General features: G+C 36.2%; 1 protein-coding gene across 1 annotated transcript in view; it reads right to left on the reverse strand.

Annotated features, from left to right (window-relative positions):
* Positions 1–20,390, reverse strand: part of MRPL1 (mitochondrial ribosomal protein L1) — a 72,249-nt gene that overhangs the window by 19,812 nt on the left and 32,047 nt on the right. Inside the window, exon 7 of the mRNA XM_008050549.2 lies at positions 11,051–11,157. Within this exon, the coding sequence (XP_008048740.1) occupies positions 11,051–11,157 (107 nt within the window). The remainder of the gene's footprint in view (positions 1–11,050; positions 11,158–20,390) is intronic.

Below are 20,390 nucleotides of genomic sequence, written 5' to 3' on the forward strand. Positions count from 1 at the left end.
TTCAGGAGTATTACCAGTAAAATATAGAATTCTATGTTCTCCTGTACCAAAATAGTTTCCTTGTACATTTAATGCTCTTCTCAGAACTTTTTGAGCATGTATCTCTTCAAGGGTATTTTAACCTTTTTTAACATCCAGAAGAGAGAAACTCTTCTTCCTGTAATGTCTTAAGGCCTTTTCTTCCTCAGAGTCTTTGTACTTGCTGTGCCCTCTCCCCAGAGTCCTCTTCTCTCAGATACTCCTACAACTCATTCTCTCTTCATCTGGTCTCTACTCAGATTTCACCTCTTCAGAGAAGCAGGCCTTCCCTGAACAAGCTATTTAAAACAGTCGCACATATACCCAGCCCACCATCATTCTGACTCCTTACTTGAGTACACACGTTTCCTTGTATATTAGCTATATTCCCAGCAAGAAATTAAGCTATTTGAGGGCAGGAACTTTGGGGTTTATTCACAACAATACATCCCCATAGTTGGACACATTTTTTGTCACTCAGCAGCATTTAGGATATGTGTATGTTTGTACTTTGCAACAGAGATAACAGTAAGAAAGGGATAGAGTATTAAAGGAGGTATCAGCCACATAGAACCATTAAAAAGATACTAAGTCAAGGGAAGAATGAAAAGGAGAAGAGCACTACAGAGGGACTAAAAGCAAAATAACAGAATAGGAAGAAGGTCTGTTCTGGATGTCAAAATAGTATGTGCTGCTTAGCAGTAATCAGATTTTCTGTGTTTGCATTTGAACTTTTGCCTCTTAATAATCAAAGTTCTGTGATATGACAGAAAGGTGCCTATACTCTCTCTGCTCAGCAATTTTCCCTTACTTGGAAAAAGTTTACTAGAGTTAGCCTTTATGAAGCAACAGATTCTAAGAAAACATGTGCTGATTTATTTACTTTCTGACCTGAAATTTTATGAGCATGACTTAATTTAGCTTTAGATTTTCTTTCAAAAAATGCTAAGAACCTAAGGAATCCCCAATGTTCTAATAGAAAATGAAGATAAAATATCAAAATTCCTGATTTTATGATCTGTCGGAAAATATTACAGTAAAAGGTCATTTTTTAAAACCTCACTTGGCCAGACGCAGTGGCTCACGCCTATAATCCCAGCACTTTGGGAAGCCAAGGTGAGAGGACTGCCTGAGTCCATGGGTTCGAGACCAGTCTGGGTAACTTGGTGAGACATCATCTCTACAATGAATCAAAAATTTAGCTGGGCATGGTAACACACGCCTATAGTTCTAGCTACTTGGAAGGCTGAGGTGGAAGGATCACTTGAGCCCAGCAGGTTGAGGCTGCAGTAGCTGTGAGCATGCCACTTCACTCCAGCCTGGGCAACAGAGTGAGACTTTAACCCAAAGAAAAAAAACCTCACTAGTGTGTACATGTACACCTTAAAAGAATTATTTTGACATAAAAAATTAAAACAGAAGTTGATTGAAAATATAGCAGTCCTTCAGTAAACGTTCACTTTCTATCATGACTAAATCACTGTTATTTGGTACCTTTAAGATATATGAATTAATATAGATGAGTAGTAGTCTAATCATATTGTATATTATTTTGATATATGAATGATGATCCTTAATTTACCTAGTATGTATTTTCTAACTCCTCCTAGAAGTTATACATGACCTATTCCATGCCATGATTATACCAATGTTCTTTTCTGTTACTTCTGTATCTTATATGTATTTCTGTTTTTAAACTTACCATATTTTCCTGCTATTTATTTCCATATCTATCTCTCCTTTCTTGAAAAAAAAGGCCATAATCTTTTGTATCACTAGCATTGTGCCTGGCACAGTTAGCACTTACTAAATATCTGTTAAACAGAACTTACACATTCATTTGGTTGTTTTCTATTGTTTTGTTCTTTTATCTTGTTTTAAGTTGGATTATAAATGAGCTAACAATAACTATTCCTAGTCAGAGAATAAAGTTCAAGTCAATAAATAAGGATAATTTAAAAAAAATACACAGGATAGAGTAAAAAAACTAATACATAATGAATAGGAAAAATCAGTCTCAAACACTGGATAAAAAGGCTTTTATTTTCAGTAGTTAGTAGATGCCAAGCAATCTCATTGTGAATACTTCAATTTTACAATTTTTCAATTTTGCAAGCAGTCAGCTTTCAATGAATGGTCATAGCTCTTGTCAATTTCATTTAGCAGACAATTGTAAACAGAGGGTAATGGTGAGACAGACAGGATCCATAGAATCAACAAAAGACTATACACACAAAAAAGAGTGGTGGAGAATCAGAATGGGGCTAGGAATGTGAAAAGAAAATGAGTAAGAACAGAGGTCAGCTGAGAAGACTGAAATATTAAAAAGTAGAATAGAATAATACTGTAACCAAATAAAACAATGGTAATGTTCACACTGGAATTTTTAAGCTGTTAAAAGGGTACGTGCACTCATATACCAATAACAGATCATCTATGAAACCGACAAAATGTTTACATTTGAAAATACCCAATGCTGGTAGGGTATAAAGACACAGGCACTCTAACACTGTTGAATAATTATAAATTAGTGTAAACATTTTAGAAAGTAATTTAGGAATATTTATAATAAACTTTTTAACATATATTCTATTTATTTATGGATATTCTTGGGAAATTTTGGCAATATTTGTAGAATTTCATTAAAGTATCATTTGTAATAGCAAAAGACTGGACACAAACTAAAGGTCCATCGATAAGGAACTGATTATGGTATAGGATGGACTACAACTCTATGCAGGCATTAAAAAGAATGCAGCAGATCGCTTTGCATCTTTGGAGACATCTATGCTATATCTTTGTTTTGCTTGTCTTTAGAAACAGAGTCTCAGCAGGGCTCGGTGGTTCAGCCTGTAATCCCAGCACTTTGGGAGGCCGAGGTAAGTGGATTGCCTGAGCCCGCGGGTTCATGACCCGCCCGGGCCACTTGGAGAAACCTCGTCTCTACAATAAATCAAAAATTAGCCGGGCGTGGTAGCATGCACCTGTAGTTCCGGCTACTTGGAAGGCTGAGATGGAAGGATCGCCAGGGCCCAGTAGGTCGAGGCTGCAGTGGCAGGGAGCATGCCACTGCCCCTAAGTCTGGGCGACAGAGTGAGACTCCAACTCAAAAAAAAAGAATCAGAGTCTCACTTTGTTGCCTAGGCAGGAATGCAGTGGCACAATCACAACTCACTGCAGCCTTGGACTGCTGGGCTTAAGCCATTCTCCCACGTCAGCCTCCCAAGTAGCTGGGACTACATACGCACATGCCACCATGCCCAGCTAACTTTTTATTTTTATGGTAGAGATGGTGTCTCGCTATGTTGACTGGCTGGTCTCAAACTCCTGTTTCAAGTGGTACTCAAATGAGCTCTCAAAGTGCTGGGATTACAGATGTGCACCACTGGGCTCAGCCATGCAATATGTTTGAAGACATTCATGCTATATTTTTATCCACAGAAAAGAAAGTTATAGAATATTGTATGTGGCATAATGTCTTGTACATAAATAAATTTTATAAGGGAATTTATGTGTATGCCTTAATATTTCTGAAAGAACAAAAATAAAACTGTTTACAAGAGTCTCACAAAAAATAATTGCAGGGAATTGCTCTAGTGCCTCCTTATGTGCTTTTTTGAACTATCTGAATGTAACCATTACATATATTAATTTGAAAATTTTAAAATGTCAAAAGAGTTATCTGGATAGCAGAATTATGACTATTATATTGTTTTCTACATTATGAATAAATGAAGATAAATCCTTTTTTTAAAAACTTCCATTTGGAATATAAACATCGGCCAGGCACATATGTCTCAATTTCATTTTTTAAGGACCTGCCTTAGTTTCATTTCTATTTTATGGAAAAATTCACTGGGGGAAAAAGTGGAAGAAATGTACTTTCTTTCCCACTGCAGCCCTTTATTTTTAGTGTTATGCCTTAAAGCCTTTCCCCTAAATCTGACCACTTAGCAACTTACTTTTATTCCAACTAATTATGCTTCATGCCAAAAGAGAAAATAAATGACTACAGAATAGCAATATAGAACTGATTCAAAAAGAAAATATTTGGCCAGACACAGTGTTTCATGCCTGTAATCTCAGCATTTTGGGAGGTTGAGGGAAGAGGATCACTTGAGGCTAGCAGTTAGAGACCAGCCTGAGTGACATAGTGAGACCTCATCTTTACATAAAATTAAAAATCAGCCAGGTGTGGTGGCTCATGCCTGTAGACACAGCTACTGGGAAAGCTGAGATGGGAGGATCATTTGAGTCCAGGAGTTCAAGGCTGTGGTGAGCTATAATCACATTACTGTGCTCCAGCCTGGGCAACAGAGCCAGATTCTGTCTCTTAGAAAAATAAAAAATAAAAATAAAATATTCCCATAACTCGTTCTATTTTCATGATGTTCAACATATCATTTAAATATTTTCACAGTAATGAGCATTTGATTTGATAGTATACAGACAAAACCAATTTCATGAATATGTAAGTTACAGATGCAAATGGCAGGAAAGGTTAGGAACAAAACTAATTTACCCACAAGTACTGATGACAAATGCTAGATACTGCCTAGCTATGAGAGTATTATTATAGCATTGTTCTGATACACAAAGGCATCAGTGACTGAGGTGTAGCACCAAGGATGCTATACCTCAAGTTAAACAATTAAGAAAGAGCAGTCGATTGATTTTATTTAGCAGTTTGTTACAAAAGGAAAACTAGTTTAAACTACTCAAAATCAATTTCACATTACATCAATATTAGAAACAGATCCTGAAGCAGAATCACAACAAGAAACATCAAGATGATTTAACTAAAGTGAGACAGTCTCTCGGGACCAGGTAAATAGAACCACAGAACTAATCCATTTCACTCTCCCCAAAAAACATCTTTCTAGATCAGGTGTCAGCAATTCTTATCTGGAAAGAGCCAGATAGTAAGCATATCACATCCAGGCTTTGCACACCACATCCAGTCTCTGTGGCATATTATTTGTTTTGTTTTTCTTCAACTCTTTAAAATTGTAAAGACCATTCTTAGCAGGCTGTACAAAAACAGGATACCATCACAGCCAGATTTGGCCTGCAGACTGTCATTTATTGACCCCTGTTCTAAGTATCTTTCTTTTATCCAAAATGAGGAGGATCCTTAATAGGCATGTGACATTTATCTATACTCATTCTAAATCAAATTGCCATACCATATTGGCCACGAAGATAATGGACATTTTCAATATTTATTACCGTATATTAATAACTTCTCTTATGGAAACCTCTTAAGTTTCTTTGAAATCTGTTTTTAGAAAATTTAATGTTATTAGCTCTGATGATTATAATATTAAATAAAATTTGTGGAAAAAATTTTTTTTTCACAGTTTTTTACTACTTCTTAAACAGTTTTATTGAGTTATACCTCACATACTATACATTTTAATAACATTATTGAGGAATATTTTGCATATCATATTATTTACCATCTTCTAATATAAAATGCAATGTTTTTTAATTAGTTAAGTTTATCAAGTTTTGCAACCACCACCACAAATCAGTTTGAAGATATCTTCATCATCTGGACTAGATAAAAAAATGTGGTACATATAAACAATGAAATATTATGCAGCCATATGGACTTCATAGCAACTTGGATGGATTTAGAGCCGATCATACTCAGTGATCTATCACAGAAACAAAGAACAGAGTACCATATATTCTCACTCATAAGCAGACTTTGAACAATTATCATAATACTGTAAGAAAGGGATTGACAGTAGTGGGAAACTGCCAGGGGAGGGGGGATAGGATTGGCTGTTGAGGGAAACTGCCAAGGAAGGGAGGGGCACACCTCATCAACAAGGGTAACTGCATAATGAGCACCTGTATACCTAACCCTGAATTGTATTCCACATCTTTAAAATTAAAAAAAAAAAGAAAATTTCTTCACCACCCCATTATGATCCCTTATACACATTTACTGTTAATGCCTGTTTCTCCCACCTTGGTATCCACTAGTTTACTTTTTGTCTTTAAAGTTTTGCCTTTTCTGAATATTTCATGTAATTTGCTTTTTCTGGATATTTCAAATAATTTCATACAGCATGCAGTTTCTGTGTCTGGCTTCTTTCCCTAAGCATAATATTTTTGAGGTTCATCAATGTTGTAGGATATATCCATACTTTATTCCTTTTAATTGCTAAATAGTATCCATTGAATATGCTACACATTCTTAATGTATACAATTATTAAACTTTGATTTAGGTATGCACACACACACACATACTCATAAAACAATCACCAGTTGGAATAACAAAGATGTCAATCACTCCCCAAATTCACTATGGGCCTTTGTAATTCCTTCTTCTTACTCTTCCCTACCCACTGTGTCCCCAAGGCAACCACTAGCCTGCTTTCTGTTGCTATACATTAGTTTGCATTTGCCAGAATTTTATATAAGTTTAATCATACAGGATATACTCCTTCTTTCTGACTTCTTTTACTCAGCATAATCATTTTGAAATCCATCCTTATTATAGCATATGTATCTAGCTTATTTCTTCTTATCACTAAAGAGTATTTTTGTTTACACATTCATCTGTGATGGGCATTTGGAATTTTTCCAGTTAAGAGCTGTTAAAAATAAATCTGACATGAATACTTGTTTACAAGTCTTGGTATAGACATGTTTTCATTTCTCCTGGGTAAATTATCTAAAAGTGGAATAGCCAAATCATATAGTAGGTGGATGTTCAACTTAGGAAATTGCCAAATAGTTTGCCAAAGAGGTGGCATCATTTAACAGTCCCACCAACAGTGTAAGAATGCCTTAGCCCCTCCACATCCTCACAACAATTGGTATGGCCAACTTTTTAATGTCATTCATTCCAGTAGATGTGTAAGTGATTACTCTTTGGGATTTTCATTTATATTTCCTAATGACTAAAGATGCTGGGCATACTTTTCATATGTCTATCATCCATGTATCTCCTTGGTGAGGTTGGTTCAAATCTTTTGCTGATTTTTAATATTGGGTAATTTTATTATTGGCTTTTGAGAATTCTTTATACAATCAAGAGTTATCAGACATTTGATTTTCAAATACTTCTTCCCAATCTGTGAGCTGTCTTTTCACTCTCTTCACAGTGTCTTTTAAAGAGCAGAAGCTTTTAATTTTTATAAAGTACAATTTATCAGTTTCTTCTTTTATGGATCATGTTTTTGATGTCATATCTAAGAAATTATTCTCTAGCCCAAATTTTTTTCTGCAAGTTTCATAATTTTAAGCCTTATATTTAGCTCTCTGATATATTTTGAGTTAATTATTATACATAGTTTGAAGTATGAGTTAAAGTTCACTTTATTACATATAGATATTCAATTGATCCAGTACCATTTGCTGTAAATACTGTCATTTCTCCACTAAAAATCCCTTTGCACTTTGTTGAAAACCAGTTGTCCATATGCTTTTGTCTTTCTTTTTTTTTTTTTTATTCTATTCTATTCCATTAATTGTTTTTATTTCTTTTGATATCAATACCACATTGCTTTAATTACTGTAGCTTTATAAATCTCGAAATCAGGTAGATCTCCAACTCTGATCTTTTTCAAAGTTGTTTTAACTAGTCTAGATTCTTTATATTTCTATATGAATTTTAGAATCAGGTAGTCAATTTCTACAAAAAAACTGACCGGAACTTTGCAAATGAAATGAATCTATATATTACCTTGGGGAAAACTAACATTTTAACAATAGTGAGTCTACTGACTCATAAACAAGAAAAACTTCACCATTTACTTAGGTCTTTAATTTCCCTTAACTATGTTTTGAAGTTTTCAGTGTACAGATCTTTTAGATCTTTTGTCAGATTTAACCCATAAGTATTTAACATTTTGATATTATTATAAATGAAATTTGGTTTTTAATTTCAATTTCTAAATATTCACTGCTATTATACAGAAACACAACTGGTTTTTGTGTCTTGAGCTTGTATCAACCTTACTTAACTGACTTCTTTGTTACATTAGCTAGAGCATATAAGCTGTGAATGAGAGTTTTACTTCTTCCTTCTTTTCTTACCTAGATGCCTTTTTATCTTTCTTGCTTAATTACACTGCCTAGAATCCCCAGATCAATGTTGACAAGAATTGATGAGAGTGGATATCCTTGTTTTGTTCCTGATCTTAGGGGGAAAGTAATATCCAGCGTTTCACCACTGAGTATGAAGTCAGTTAGTGGTTTTAGTTAGATACTGCTTATTAGGCTAGGGACACTGACTTCTATCCCTGGTTTGCTGAGACTTCTTAATTGGAAGTGGATGTTGGATTCTGTCAAAGGCACTCTCTGCATCTCCTAAGATGCTCATATGGCTTTTATTTTGTAGTTGGTTAATACAGTGAATTATAATAATTGATTGTTAAATGTCAAACTAACCTACAATAAACTCTACTTGATTATGATACGCTATCCTTTCTTATATATTGCTGGATTCTATTTGCTAAAATTTAGTCTAGAAATCGTTACATCTATGTTCATACATGATATTGCACTGTAGTTTTGTCTGGTTTTGGTATCAAGGTAATGCTGATTGTTGTAGGTAGAAGGGTAAATCAAATCCCTCTTACTCTACCTTAGCCAGGAAGTCATCTGCTAAATAGTTATGCTATTATCTCATCTAATCCTTCCTAGCTTAGAAAGTAAATATCATTATTATCATCATTTTACATATGGGGGAAATGGGGAATGGGGGAAAAGTGAGCTTCTGAGGGCAAGGTGGTACAATTTTTTCTAAGCTGGAACTAGGATTTGAATCAAGACAACATGAATGTAAAACCTACTCTTTTAACCTCCTGACATAATACTTAAATATATTCAAAAATACTCTTTAAACATGCAATTTATTTTTCATTAAGAAAAAACATAGCTCCAAAAGACCCAAATAGTCCAATCTGGAGCCCATGTTTTAATCTCTATAGTGTTTGTTGAAAAGAATGAAATGTCATGGTTTCTTATACTGAGTCAGGAGATGCATAAACTATTAACTACTAAATATACTGAAAACATTACTTAAGAAAAGGCAGATATAGTTCAGCTAGAAAAAAAGAATATTATGAGGATACTTCATAGTCCTAAAAGGCCATCCAAATCAATAACAATAGATATTTTAACATTTTAACTAATCTTCAAAACCACATTGTGAAGTAGGTATTACTATACACATTTTATAGATGAGGAAATTTGAGACACAACATTAAGAAATTTGCTTAGAGTCTGTCATCTCTAAAGTAGCAGAACAGGTATTCAAACTGAAGTCTCTACTGCTAGAACAGATTCTTAAAATCTGTATTCTGTTTTTCACTTGTTTGGCTTTTAGATTACAATGTTGTCAACTCTAAGAAACAAGAAACGCTGCCAAGGGTCTTTCAGAAACAAGGAAATTCCAACATCAGACACTAGCAGAGCTCAATGCCAAATAAACCGGAGCTGAGCTTTGATGGTAATGATGGTAAGTAGGGGTTTTCCAACCTCAGACTGGATTAAACCTGCTTAGCTCCCTTTCCAAAGCAAGTTTTCCTACCGTAAAACTAGCTGAGAAGTCAGGCATGATGGCCCGTGCCTGGAGTTTCAATTACTCAGGAGGCTGAAGAAGGAGGATTACTTGAGTCCAGGAGTTTGAGGTCAACCTTGGCAACATAGTGCTTAGTTTTTCCTCTATTTTTGATGATCTACAGTGGGCACAGCTCTATGAACCTGGACTATGAGTCACTGGGTATGATGCAGAATTCCCCTTAAGAGTAAGATGGGAGGACAAAGAAGAATCATACTAATTCTAATAGTTCTATACATGAGGCAAGATGGTATAGAGGTAAAGAGCCTGAACTCCTGAGGAAACTGCCAAGGTTCAAATACCTACTCTGTCTCACAGTAGCTGTGAGACCTTGGAAAAGTTAATTAACTTCTCTGGGATTCTATGCCTTTATCTATAAAATGGGGTATCCTGATACTTTCACCTTTCAGAGGGTTGAGGATTAAAAAACAGAATATATGAGAAGTGTTTAGAGTTGCAACTGACATTTGGTAGTCACTGTTTAAATTTTGCTATCAATGCAACTGTTATTCCTATAGTTATTGAATAGGAAAACAATTACATGTTAGATCTAAGGCACTTTAGAGATTCTTTAGTATAAATAACTTTAATGTTTCTAATAACTATATACTTAAAAACACAGTACTATAAATCTGATGTATCTATACAAGTGTCCTAAAGTGGCATTGGAAACTGATTTCCAGTATCTCCTAAAAGTAAGGAAACAATTTTTAAAAATGCAAACAAAAATAATCAGACACGATTCATTAAAATAAAGCAAATTGGTTGGTCTCAGTGGCTCAGTCTGCAATCCCAGCACTTTGGGAGGTCGAGGTGAGTGGACTGGCTGAGCCTGAGGGTTCGAGGGCAGCCCAGGCAACTTGGCGAGACCTCGTCTCTACAATTAAAAAAAAAAATTACCCAAGCATGGTAGCGCATGCCTGTAGTTCCAGCTACTTGGAAGGCTGAGACAGAAGGATCGCTAGAGCCCAGCAGGTCGTCACTGGGGTAGCCATGAGCATGCCACTGCACTACAGTCTGAGCGACAGAGTGAGACTCCAACTCAAAAAAAAAAAGCAAATTATACAATTCCACTAAAGTGGCATTTAATACCTACTATGAGCTCAGCATTATGCAATGTTGTATAGGAGATATACAAGGTCTAGACCTTATTGTCAATAAACTTAAAATATTAGAGAACAAAAATTATATACATAAAATAGATAAATAAGGCAAAGTATAAGTAAATGTCATAGTAGCACATAACTCTAGAAGGAATTCTCAAGTACCATTATAATTTATGAATTCAATCTATAAGAATAAAAAAGTTACCTTTGTGTATATTTACTGTCACTCAATGTTAATGCTGAGAACAAGTTCAAATGACTGGTATAATATTATAAATTATTAACAAATTACATGAACAAAAAAGAAAAAAGAGTTATTTGGTAATTTTAGTCATAACTTACTGTTGCTATTTTGGTCTGAAGAAAATTCTCCCTTTCGTCATCTACATTAATTTCATGTCCAGTTTTAAATAATTCAAGCATTTTGGGGATGTCACGGCCAATAGAATCTGGTTAGAAAAATAAAAAATCCAAAATTATCACTACATCTAAATAAGCAGCAAAAACTACTGAATAAAATAAGCTTGTATCATATGTGAAGAAAAAGCAAATACATTGTGGCAAATAGACTTCATGGTTTCCTTGATCCTTGTTTCCTGGTGTATCAGGATTTTGGGTGATCTCCACTGAGTGTGGATGAGACTGCAACTTGCTTTTAACCAAGAGACAGAATGATTATGTGTACATGAGTGCACTACATAAAGCTATAATACCTGTGTAGTATCATGATATATATTTATAACCTGGTTTTCGTCCATGGTTCCATGATTCCTAGTTCATAACTCTCATAGACCTTGTTACAGGCTTTTGTTACAATATTGGTTGGTTAGGACTCAGGAGCAGGCCTAAGAAACAGAATCTCTCTGACCTTCTCCTGCCCTCCTTTCAGCCTGTCCCAAGGCAGGACTCTAATTTTCCCCCACAACATTTCTTTTTTTTTTGGAGTCTCACTCTGTAGCCCAGACAGGAGTGCAGTGGCCGTTCCCAGCCACCGCAGCCTCGACCTGCTAGGTTCTGGCGATCCTTCCGCCTCAGCCTTCCAAGTAGCTGGAATTACAGGCATGCGCTACCACGCCCAGCTGATTTTTTGATTTATTGTAGAGATGAGGTTCCGCTGCCCAGGCGGGTCTCGAACCCGCGGGCTCAGGCAATCCACTCACCTCAGCCTCCCAAAGGCACGGGAATACAGGCTGAGCCACCATGCCCAGCTCCCCTACCTTTCTGATTGTGGGTTTTAAGAGCCTCCCCAGAGAAAGTCCCACTATCTAACCTGGAGGAAGAAATGCCAATGCCATGAAGCTTCTATAAAAACCCATAAAAACCGGGCGGGGTTTTGAGAGCTTCCTAATAGGAGAGCTTCCAGATGGCTGAAGGTAGAGATTCCTCCCTCAAGGGAGGTACACTAAGAAAGACATGAAAGCTCCATAACTCTTCCCCCATACATTGCCCTACTTGTCTCCCTGTCTTTATCCTTTGCAATATCCCTTATAATAAACTAATAAATGTGTTTCCCTGGGTTTTGTGAACTGCCCCAGCAAATCAATTTAACCCAAAGAGGGGGCTGAGGGAACCCCTACTTGAAGCCAATAGGTCAGAAGCTTCAGAGGCCTGGACTTGCGACTGATGTCTGAGGTGGCAGTTTTGGGGATCTGACACATCCCCAGATAGAAAGTGTCAGAGCTGAATTAGAGGACACCCAGCTGGTGTGTGCTGCCTGTTGAAAAACCTAACACGTTTGGTCACAGAAGTCTTCTTCTGTTTGATGACTATTATGGGTGGTGGTGTGAAAGTAGAGGAAAAACTCCAGTTAGAGTTTTCCCAAAAGCAGCCTGTCTTGGAGGAGACTCTTACTGGCTTTTAAGAAGTAAGCTAGCCCGGGTTCGGTCGCTCAGCCTGTAATCCCGTGCTTTGGGAAGCCAAGGTGAGTGGACTGTCTGAGCCAGTGGGTTTGAGACCCACCTGAGCAACTTGGAGAGACCTCATCTCTACAATAAATCAAAAACTTAGCTGGGTGTGGTAGCATGGGCCTGTAGTTTCAGCTACTTGGAAGGCTGAGGCAGAAGGATCGCCGGAGCCTAGCAGGTCGAGGCTGCAGTGGCCAGGAGCGGCCACTGGACTCCAGTCTGGGCGACCGAGTGAGACTCCAACTGGAAAAAAAAAAAAAAGAAGTAAGCTGTAGTGTTGTGAGCCACCATTTGGAGAAGGCCACAAGGCAAGAAGCTGAAAATAGCCTCAGGCTGACAGCCCACAAGAAACTGAGAAACTTAGTCCAGCAGCTTACAAGGAACTGAATTCTGCCAACAACCAACCATGAGTCTAGAAGCAGATCTATCCCTCCTCAAGTCTCAGATGAGACCACAGACCTGACCAACACCTTGATTAGGGCTTTGTAAGACCTTTGAGAAGAGAACCCAGCTCAGCTACACATCATTCCTGATATACCTAAATGGTGAAATAATAAATGTATGTTGCTTCAAGCCATTAAGTTTATGGTAATAGTGTTACACCATTATAGGTAACTAATAAATAAGTATATGCAATGATGACACTTAGCATACTTTAAAAACTATAGATGACATTCTGAAATAAAATCTATAGTCAATGACAAAAGCTAACAGTACACTCTTGAAATCTTTTAAGAACTTTTTACCTACTTTATACAGAATTTACCTGGACCCCCCCCATATAAAGAAGTGAAAAACAGAAAGCAGCAAAAGTTAACAGTGGAAACAATATCATAGTAAGTGATAAAGTCTGAAGGTAGTTCATTACTGCACAAATAGTTATAGAAACTAGTGTAAGAATTAAAAATTGAAAATTTATTGAATTCTGTTGTTACTTTGTTCTCCATTAGGGTAAAAAAAGAAATGCAATCAAATATAAGGAGAAAAAAAGAATCTGGGTTAAAATTAAGAATTTTTCAAAGGATCATATAGGAGACTTCAAACATAAACAACTGCTCTCCTAAGATTTAGTTATTATCATTTCAACAAAAATTTAACACACAAAAATACACATTTTTAATAGTCTACTAAGTTGGGCTTGGTGGCTCAGCCTGTAATCCCGCGCCTTGGGAGGCTGAGGTGAGTGAATTGCTTGAGCCCGTGGGTTCGAGACCCGCCTGGGCAACTTGGTGAGACCTCATCTCTACAATAAATCAAAAAACTAGCCGGGTGTGGTAGCGCGTGCCTGTAGTTCCAGCTACTTGGAAGGCTGAGGCGGAAGGATCGCCAGAGCTCAGCAGGTCGAGGCTGCGGTGGCCGGGAGTGGCTACTGCACTCCAGTCTGGGCGACAGAGTGAGACTCTAACTCAAAAAAAAAAATAGTCTACTATGCCATAACAACTTTTAATTCTTTATACAAAATGTGAATTATTTGAAAGGTAAAAATTATAGTGGAGAATGTGCCACAAAAGAGACATTCCTCCCCAGTGTGCCTCCAGCAAGTCTTCTCTTGATGATTCCATGTGAGGAACTCATTACACAGAGAGCACTGCACATCCTCAACACACTCTACTTCTAAGGATTATCATCTCATGGCTTGTTCAGGATGTCTCAGGAGCACTTCAGCTATAAATAAAAGCAACTAAACATGAGAAGCTTACAAGCTACTTGGGAGATAAGGGACATACAAATGGAACAACTATTGAAAAATTCTAAGTTTTTTCAGTAGCACAGTCTGACATAACTGAGTACTAAACAGCATGTAGAGAGTATATTAGTAAACACTAACATGCCTGTATACAAAAACCAGACAACTGGTTAAACCATCTATATCTCTACTTAAACTTCTTTACTTAAATATATACATATATATATATATATATATATTTTTTTTTTTTTTAAAGTTTGCTTTCATAAGAACGGTGCCTTGTACATAGTGAGAGCTCAAGAATTATTTGGTAACTGGCCTAAATCTATACCCACAACACTGCCTTCCTGTCACTATGGGTGAACTATCTATGTTGCTACCAAAGACCATCTCTCTCCATTTGTGTACTGAATCCCACTTCAACCCACCTATAAAAGACACAGATCCTCCCTTCTTTCCTCTACAATGTCTATTTTCCCTGCATTCCTAGATAATCTTTATTAGTTCATAAACCTTGGTATAAAATCTCCCCTCTCAAAATAAAACAAACAAGACTTTCACAACTCCAGAATGCCTTTTAGTTATCATCCAACACTCCACATAAGAGCATAATTCTCCAAATAATCTGCCTGTTTCCTCTACTATTTTCTCTTATACTGTACCTACTTCAATGACCTTCACATTGGCAAATCCAATAGTCAATTCTCATGCTCCTCTGACTTAGCCTATCAGCAACAGTACAGAGTAATCCCTCCTCTTCCTACAATATTATGAACTGTCCTCTGAAACACTAATCTTATTGGCTGTTCCATTTCTTATGGGCTGGACCTACCCACCCTCACTTAGCTGACTTCCAAAGGCTGAACTACCTCAGGGCTCAGTCATCTCTTTTATTCTTTCCATGCACATTTCTCTAAGTGATCTCATCCAGAAACATGACTTTAAATACCAGCTATTCACTGATAAGTACTAGATTTGTATCTCCATAGACAGCCTCTCTCATGATTTCCAACCACCAACTTGTTATCTTTACCAAGATGCAGGTAAGTAATCAGTAAGAAGTAAATATGACAAATGTTTGCTGGAAGAATGAGCAAAATAAATGTCTTCGTAATTCTGGGCCTGGTATCCTAGTGCTGATGTAAAAGTAATAAGGAAGGAAAGAATGGATAAAGAAGAAATAGTTCTGCATTAAAACATACTGAAGTGATGGTGTTGATGAACTATTGAAAAAAATTTATCTGTATACAGTTAGAAAAAAGGAAATAGAAATGGTGATAAGCCGGGCTCGGTGGCTCAGCCTGCAACCCCGCTCCTTTGGGAGGCTGAGGTGAGTGGATTGCCTGAGCCCGTGGGTTCGAGACTTGCCTGGGCAGCAAGACCTCATCTCTACAATAAATCAAAAAATCAGCCGGGCGTGGTAGCACATGCCTATAATTCTGGCTACTCGGAAGGCTGAGGCGGAAAGGATCGCCGGAGCCCAGCAGGCGAGGCTGCGGTGGCCGGGAGCGGCCACTGCACTTCAGTCTGGGTGACAGAGTGAGACTCCTACAAAAAAAAAAAAAAAAAAAAGAGAAACGGTGATAGATTGAGGATGATACAGATTTGTTTTAAAGCCATTTCCATCCTAAAACAAACACAAATAAAACTTTCTTCATCTGACCTTATATATTCCTTTTTCTGTCTTTCTCTTTATCTAATTTGCATTTCTCTATTGATCAAGATGTTTAGTATAATTTCATGAGTGTAATGGCCAACTGTACATATTCTTTTGCATAGTGTATACTCAATTATTTTATCTCCTTTTGACAGCTTTATTGAGCTGTAAGAACTCTTTATATATTCTGGATACAAGTCAGGGTTATGCATGGCAAATATTTTTCCCCAGTTTGTGACTTACTTTTTTATTATCTTAGTGGTAACTACTTGTAAGCAAGAGCTTTTAATTTTTATAAAGTCCAATTTAGCAACTTTTTTTCCCCATGGCTCATGATTTCTGTATACTAAGAAATTTTTGCCTAATCCAAGGTCATGAGGATTTTTCTCCTAAAAAAATTTCTACTAGAATTTTATGGCTTTACCCATTACATTTAGGTCTGTGATCCATTCTTAATTAATCTCTATGCTTGAAGTGAGGAAAGAATTATCCAGTTGTCCTAGCACCATTCATTGAAAAAAGCTATTCTTTCTCCATATAACTATGATGCCTTCATTGAAAATTAGTTGACCACATAGGTTTAGGTCCACTTCTGAACTCTCAATGCTTGATCCATATTCATTCATCCTTTATGCCACACAACAGTGTCTTGATTTCTCTAGCTCTATAGTAAAGTCTTAAATCAAGTAATATAAGTCCACCAACTTGTTCTTTCTTTTTTACATTATTTCTTCTATTACAGGTTCTTTGTTTTTCCATCTAAATATAGAAGCCTTCTGGGAGTTTGGCTGAGATTGCATTAAAATCTATTTAAAAATTTGGTTACAAATTCATCTTAACAATATTATGTTTTCGAAACCATAGCTATGTTATAGCCTTCTATTTATTTGGGTATTTCTTAAACTTTCAGCAACATTTAGCTTGACCTATGAACAGGTTTTACACAACTTTTGTTAAATTTATTCCTAAATATTTTGATTTCTTTATGCTTACGTGAATGGAACTGGTCTACAAATTTCATTTGATTGTAGGTTGGCAGTATATAGAAATACAGTTGATTTTTGTGCATTGATCTTTTATCCCGTCATCTCACTAAATATGCTTATTAGAATTCATTTACTAGAATATCTTAGGATATCATCTAGGAATAAAGACAAGTTGATTTTTTCCTTTTCCATATGTATGTCCTTTATTTCACTGAGCTGCAGTACAATGTTGAATATAAGTGCTGACACAGATTTGTGCCTTGTTCCTGATCTTAGGTAGAAAGCATTCCTTCTCAATGGTCTCACCATTAGAAATGTTGCTTTTTGATAGATGAGCTTTGTCAAGTTGAGGAAATTCACTTCTATTTCTAATACTCTGAGAGTTCTTATTATGAATGGGTGTTTGCTTTTGTCAAATTCTTTCTCTGCATCTACTGCAATGATCTTAAGTTCTTTATCTTGTATTCTATTGACACAGTATAATATATTGATATTCAGATGTTAAGCCAACATTGTATTCCTGGAATAAACCTCCTTGTTTAAGGTGTATTTACACATACACACACACACACACACACACACACACACACACACACACACACACACACAACACCCATATATGGCTGGTTCAATTTGCTAGTATTTTTAAAGGATTTTTTTTACTGTTTTTACTGGAATGCTCATGAGGAATATTCATCTGTAGCTTTCTTGTGATGTTCTTGTCTAGCTTTGATATCAGGGTAATGCTAAACTCATAAAATGAATTAGTAAGTGTCCCTTACTCATTATTTTCTAAAAGAGTTTGTGAAGGGTAGGGATTATTCTTCCTTAAATGTTGGGTAGAACTCACTAGTCGGAAGTCAAATGGGCCTGTACTTTTGATTGGGGAAGTTATAAATTACTAATTCCGTTTCTTTATATAGATCTATTTAAATTTTCCACATCTTCCAGACACTTTTAGTAATCTGTATCTTTCAAAAAATGTGACCATTTCATATAAGGTGACACATTAATTTGCAGAAAATTGTTCATAATATTGCTTATTATCTTTTAATGTTTACATATATTGATGCCTCCTCTCTCATTCCTGATATTTGATAATCTGTCTTCTCTTTTACTTTAAAATCAATCCAGCTAAAGTTTTATCAACTTTATTAATCTTTTTAAAGAACTAGTGTTCTTTTCATTAATTTTTTTTTCTATTGTTTGTCCTTTTTCTATTTCAATGACTTCCACTATAATCTTTATTATCTTCTTCCTTCTACTTACTTTGGGTTTAATTTGGTTTTTTTCCTACGTTTGTAAGGTAAAAAATCTTAGAATAATTTTAAACCATTCTTCTTTTCTAATTTAGCTCTTGTTTTTTTTTTTAAAGAGAGGCAGGTCTCACCCAATAAGAATGCAGTGGCCCTTCATAGGCATGATCTTGGAACTCTGCTTCCTTGAATTCCTGGTCTCAAGTGATACTCTTGTCTCAGCCTCCTAAGTAGCTGGAACAACAAGCGAGTGCCACCACGCCCAACTAACTCAGCCTTTAAAGATATAAATTGCCTTCTAGGTACTGCTTCAGCTTCGTCCCACAGGTTTTGATATGTTGTGTTCTTCCTCATTCAGTTCAAGACATTCTCTAATTTCTTCTTTGGTCATTGAGTTATTTTGTAGTGGGCTGCTTAATTTCAATGTATTTGGAGATTTTTCATGGTTAATGATTCTCAATTTAATCAGTTGTGATTAAAAATATACATGTATGACTTCAATTATTTTAAGTTAATAAAATTTAGACATAATAAAGACTTGCCTTCTAACACAAACAGTGGTCTATCTTGGTGAATGTTCAACACCAAATAACATGGCTGTTGCTGGGTGAAGAGTTTTATAGATATCAGCTAGGCCAAGATGGCTGAGAATATTGTTCATATCTTTTATATCCTTACTAATGTTCTGTACATATGTTCTATCAGTTATTGAGAATATTAAAATCTCCCACTGTATTTGATAATTGGCCTATTTCTCCCTTCAATTCTGTCAGTTTTTGCTTCATGTATTTTGAGACTGTTTTTAGATGAGTATGTCCCATTATTACTATAGAATATCCCTCCCTCCCTCTGTCTCTCTTTCTCACTTTTTTTTCTGAGTCAGCATCTCAACCTGTTGCCCAGGCTGGAGTACAGTGGCACAATCACTGCTACTGCAGCCTCAACTTGCTGGGCTCAAATGATACTTCTACCTCAGCCTTCCAAGTAACGGGATCTACAGACATGCCACCACACCCAGTTAATTGTTTTTTTAATTGTAGAGATGAGGTCTTGCCAAGTTTCTCAGGCAATCCTTCCACCTCTGCTTCCCAAAATGCTGGTATTACAGGTGTGAGCCACCATACCTGGCCTCATCTTTTTCTCTAGTAATAATTATTCTTTTAACACAAGTATTTTTTCTAATAGTAATATAAGATTCAATTCTCTAATGTTTAGAGTTTTCAGTATATCTTTACCTATCATTTTACTTCAGCCTATTTGTGTGTTTGAAAGTAAAGTGTGTATCCTGTAGAAAACATATAGTTGGATTGCTTTTTCATCGTCTTGTAATCTCTGCATTTTGGTTGGAGTGTGTTACCCATTTCCAATTAGCATAACTATTCATATGACTGGATGTAGGTCTTTATTTTGATGTTTTCTATTTGTCTCATCTTTTTTGTTTCTCTGTTCCTCCTTTATAGACTTATTTTGGTTTTAAACAAAAAAATGTTAGTGTATCATTTTTATTCCATTTTGTTTTGAACTATATTTCTTGGTGTGCATTACTTGCCCTAGAGAGTACAAAGTGCACATTACTTATCACAACCTACTTCATATTAATATTGTTTATCCTTCATGTTAATATGTAATAAAGTTGTGTCAGTCTACCTCCTTGCCCTCTTTACCTTGTAATATTATTGTCGTGCCCCAAACTGCTTCACTTCCTATGTATTTATCTTCAAAATAATATTTATTGGAGTACTCAAGAACAAAATTAGGTAATAAATTTATATTCCTTCCTCTCCTTTACCCCCAACATTTAATCAGTAATTACTGTTCATTCTACTTCCTCAATATCCCACCACTGCCTTCCTCTTCTGTCTTCACTGCTACCACCAGATTCTTTCCTTCTCCATCTTTTACCTAAACTACTACAATAGCCTCCTCACTGATCTCTGTTCCTAATATGGCCTCTTCATGCAGTCTCCCCACTGCTTATATAGTTCCCACAATACTCATTCTAATAAGCAAATCTTATACCATTCTTCTGAGCAAAAGTTTTCAATGGCTCTTATTTGCATGGAGGATAAAGTCTGATCTCCATGGTGCCAGGTGTGATGGCGTATGCCTGTAATCCCAGAATTCGGGGAGGCTGAGCTGAAAGAATTACTGAGGCCAGGAGTTTGAGACCAGCCTAGGCAACATAGCGAGAC

The sequence above is a fragment of the Carlito syrichta genome, unplaced genomic scaffold (assembly GCF_000164805.1).
Source record: "Carlito syrichta isolate Samal-C Ts95f unplaced genomic scaffold, Tarsius_syrichta-2.0.1 Scaffold150045, whole genome shotgun sequence".
NCBI classification, from domain to species: domain Eukaryota; kingdom Metazoa; phylum Chordata; class Mammalia; order Primates; family Tarsiidae; genus Carlito; species Carlito syrichta.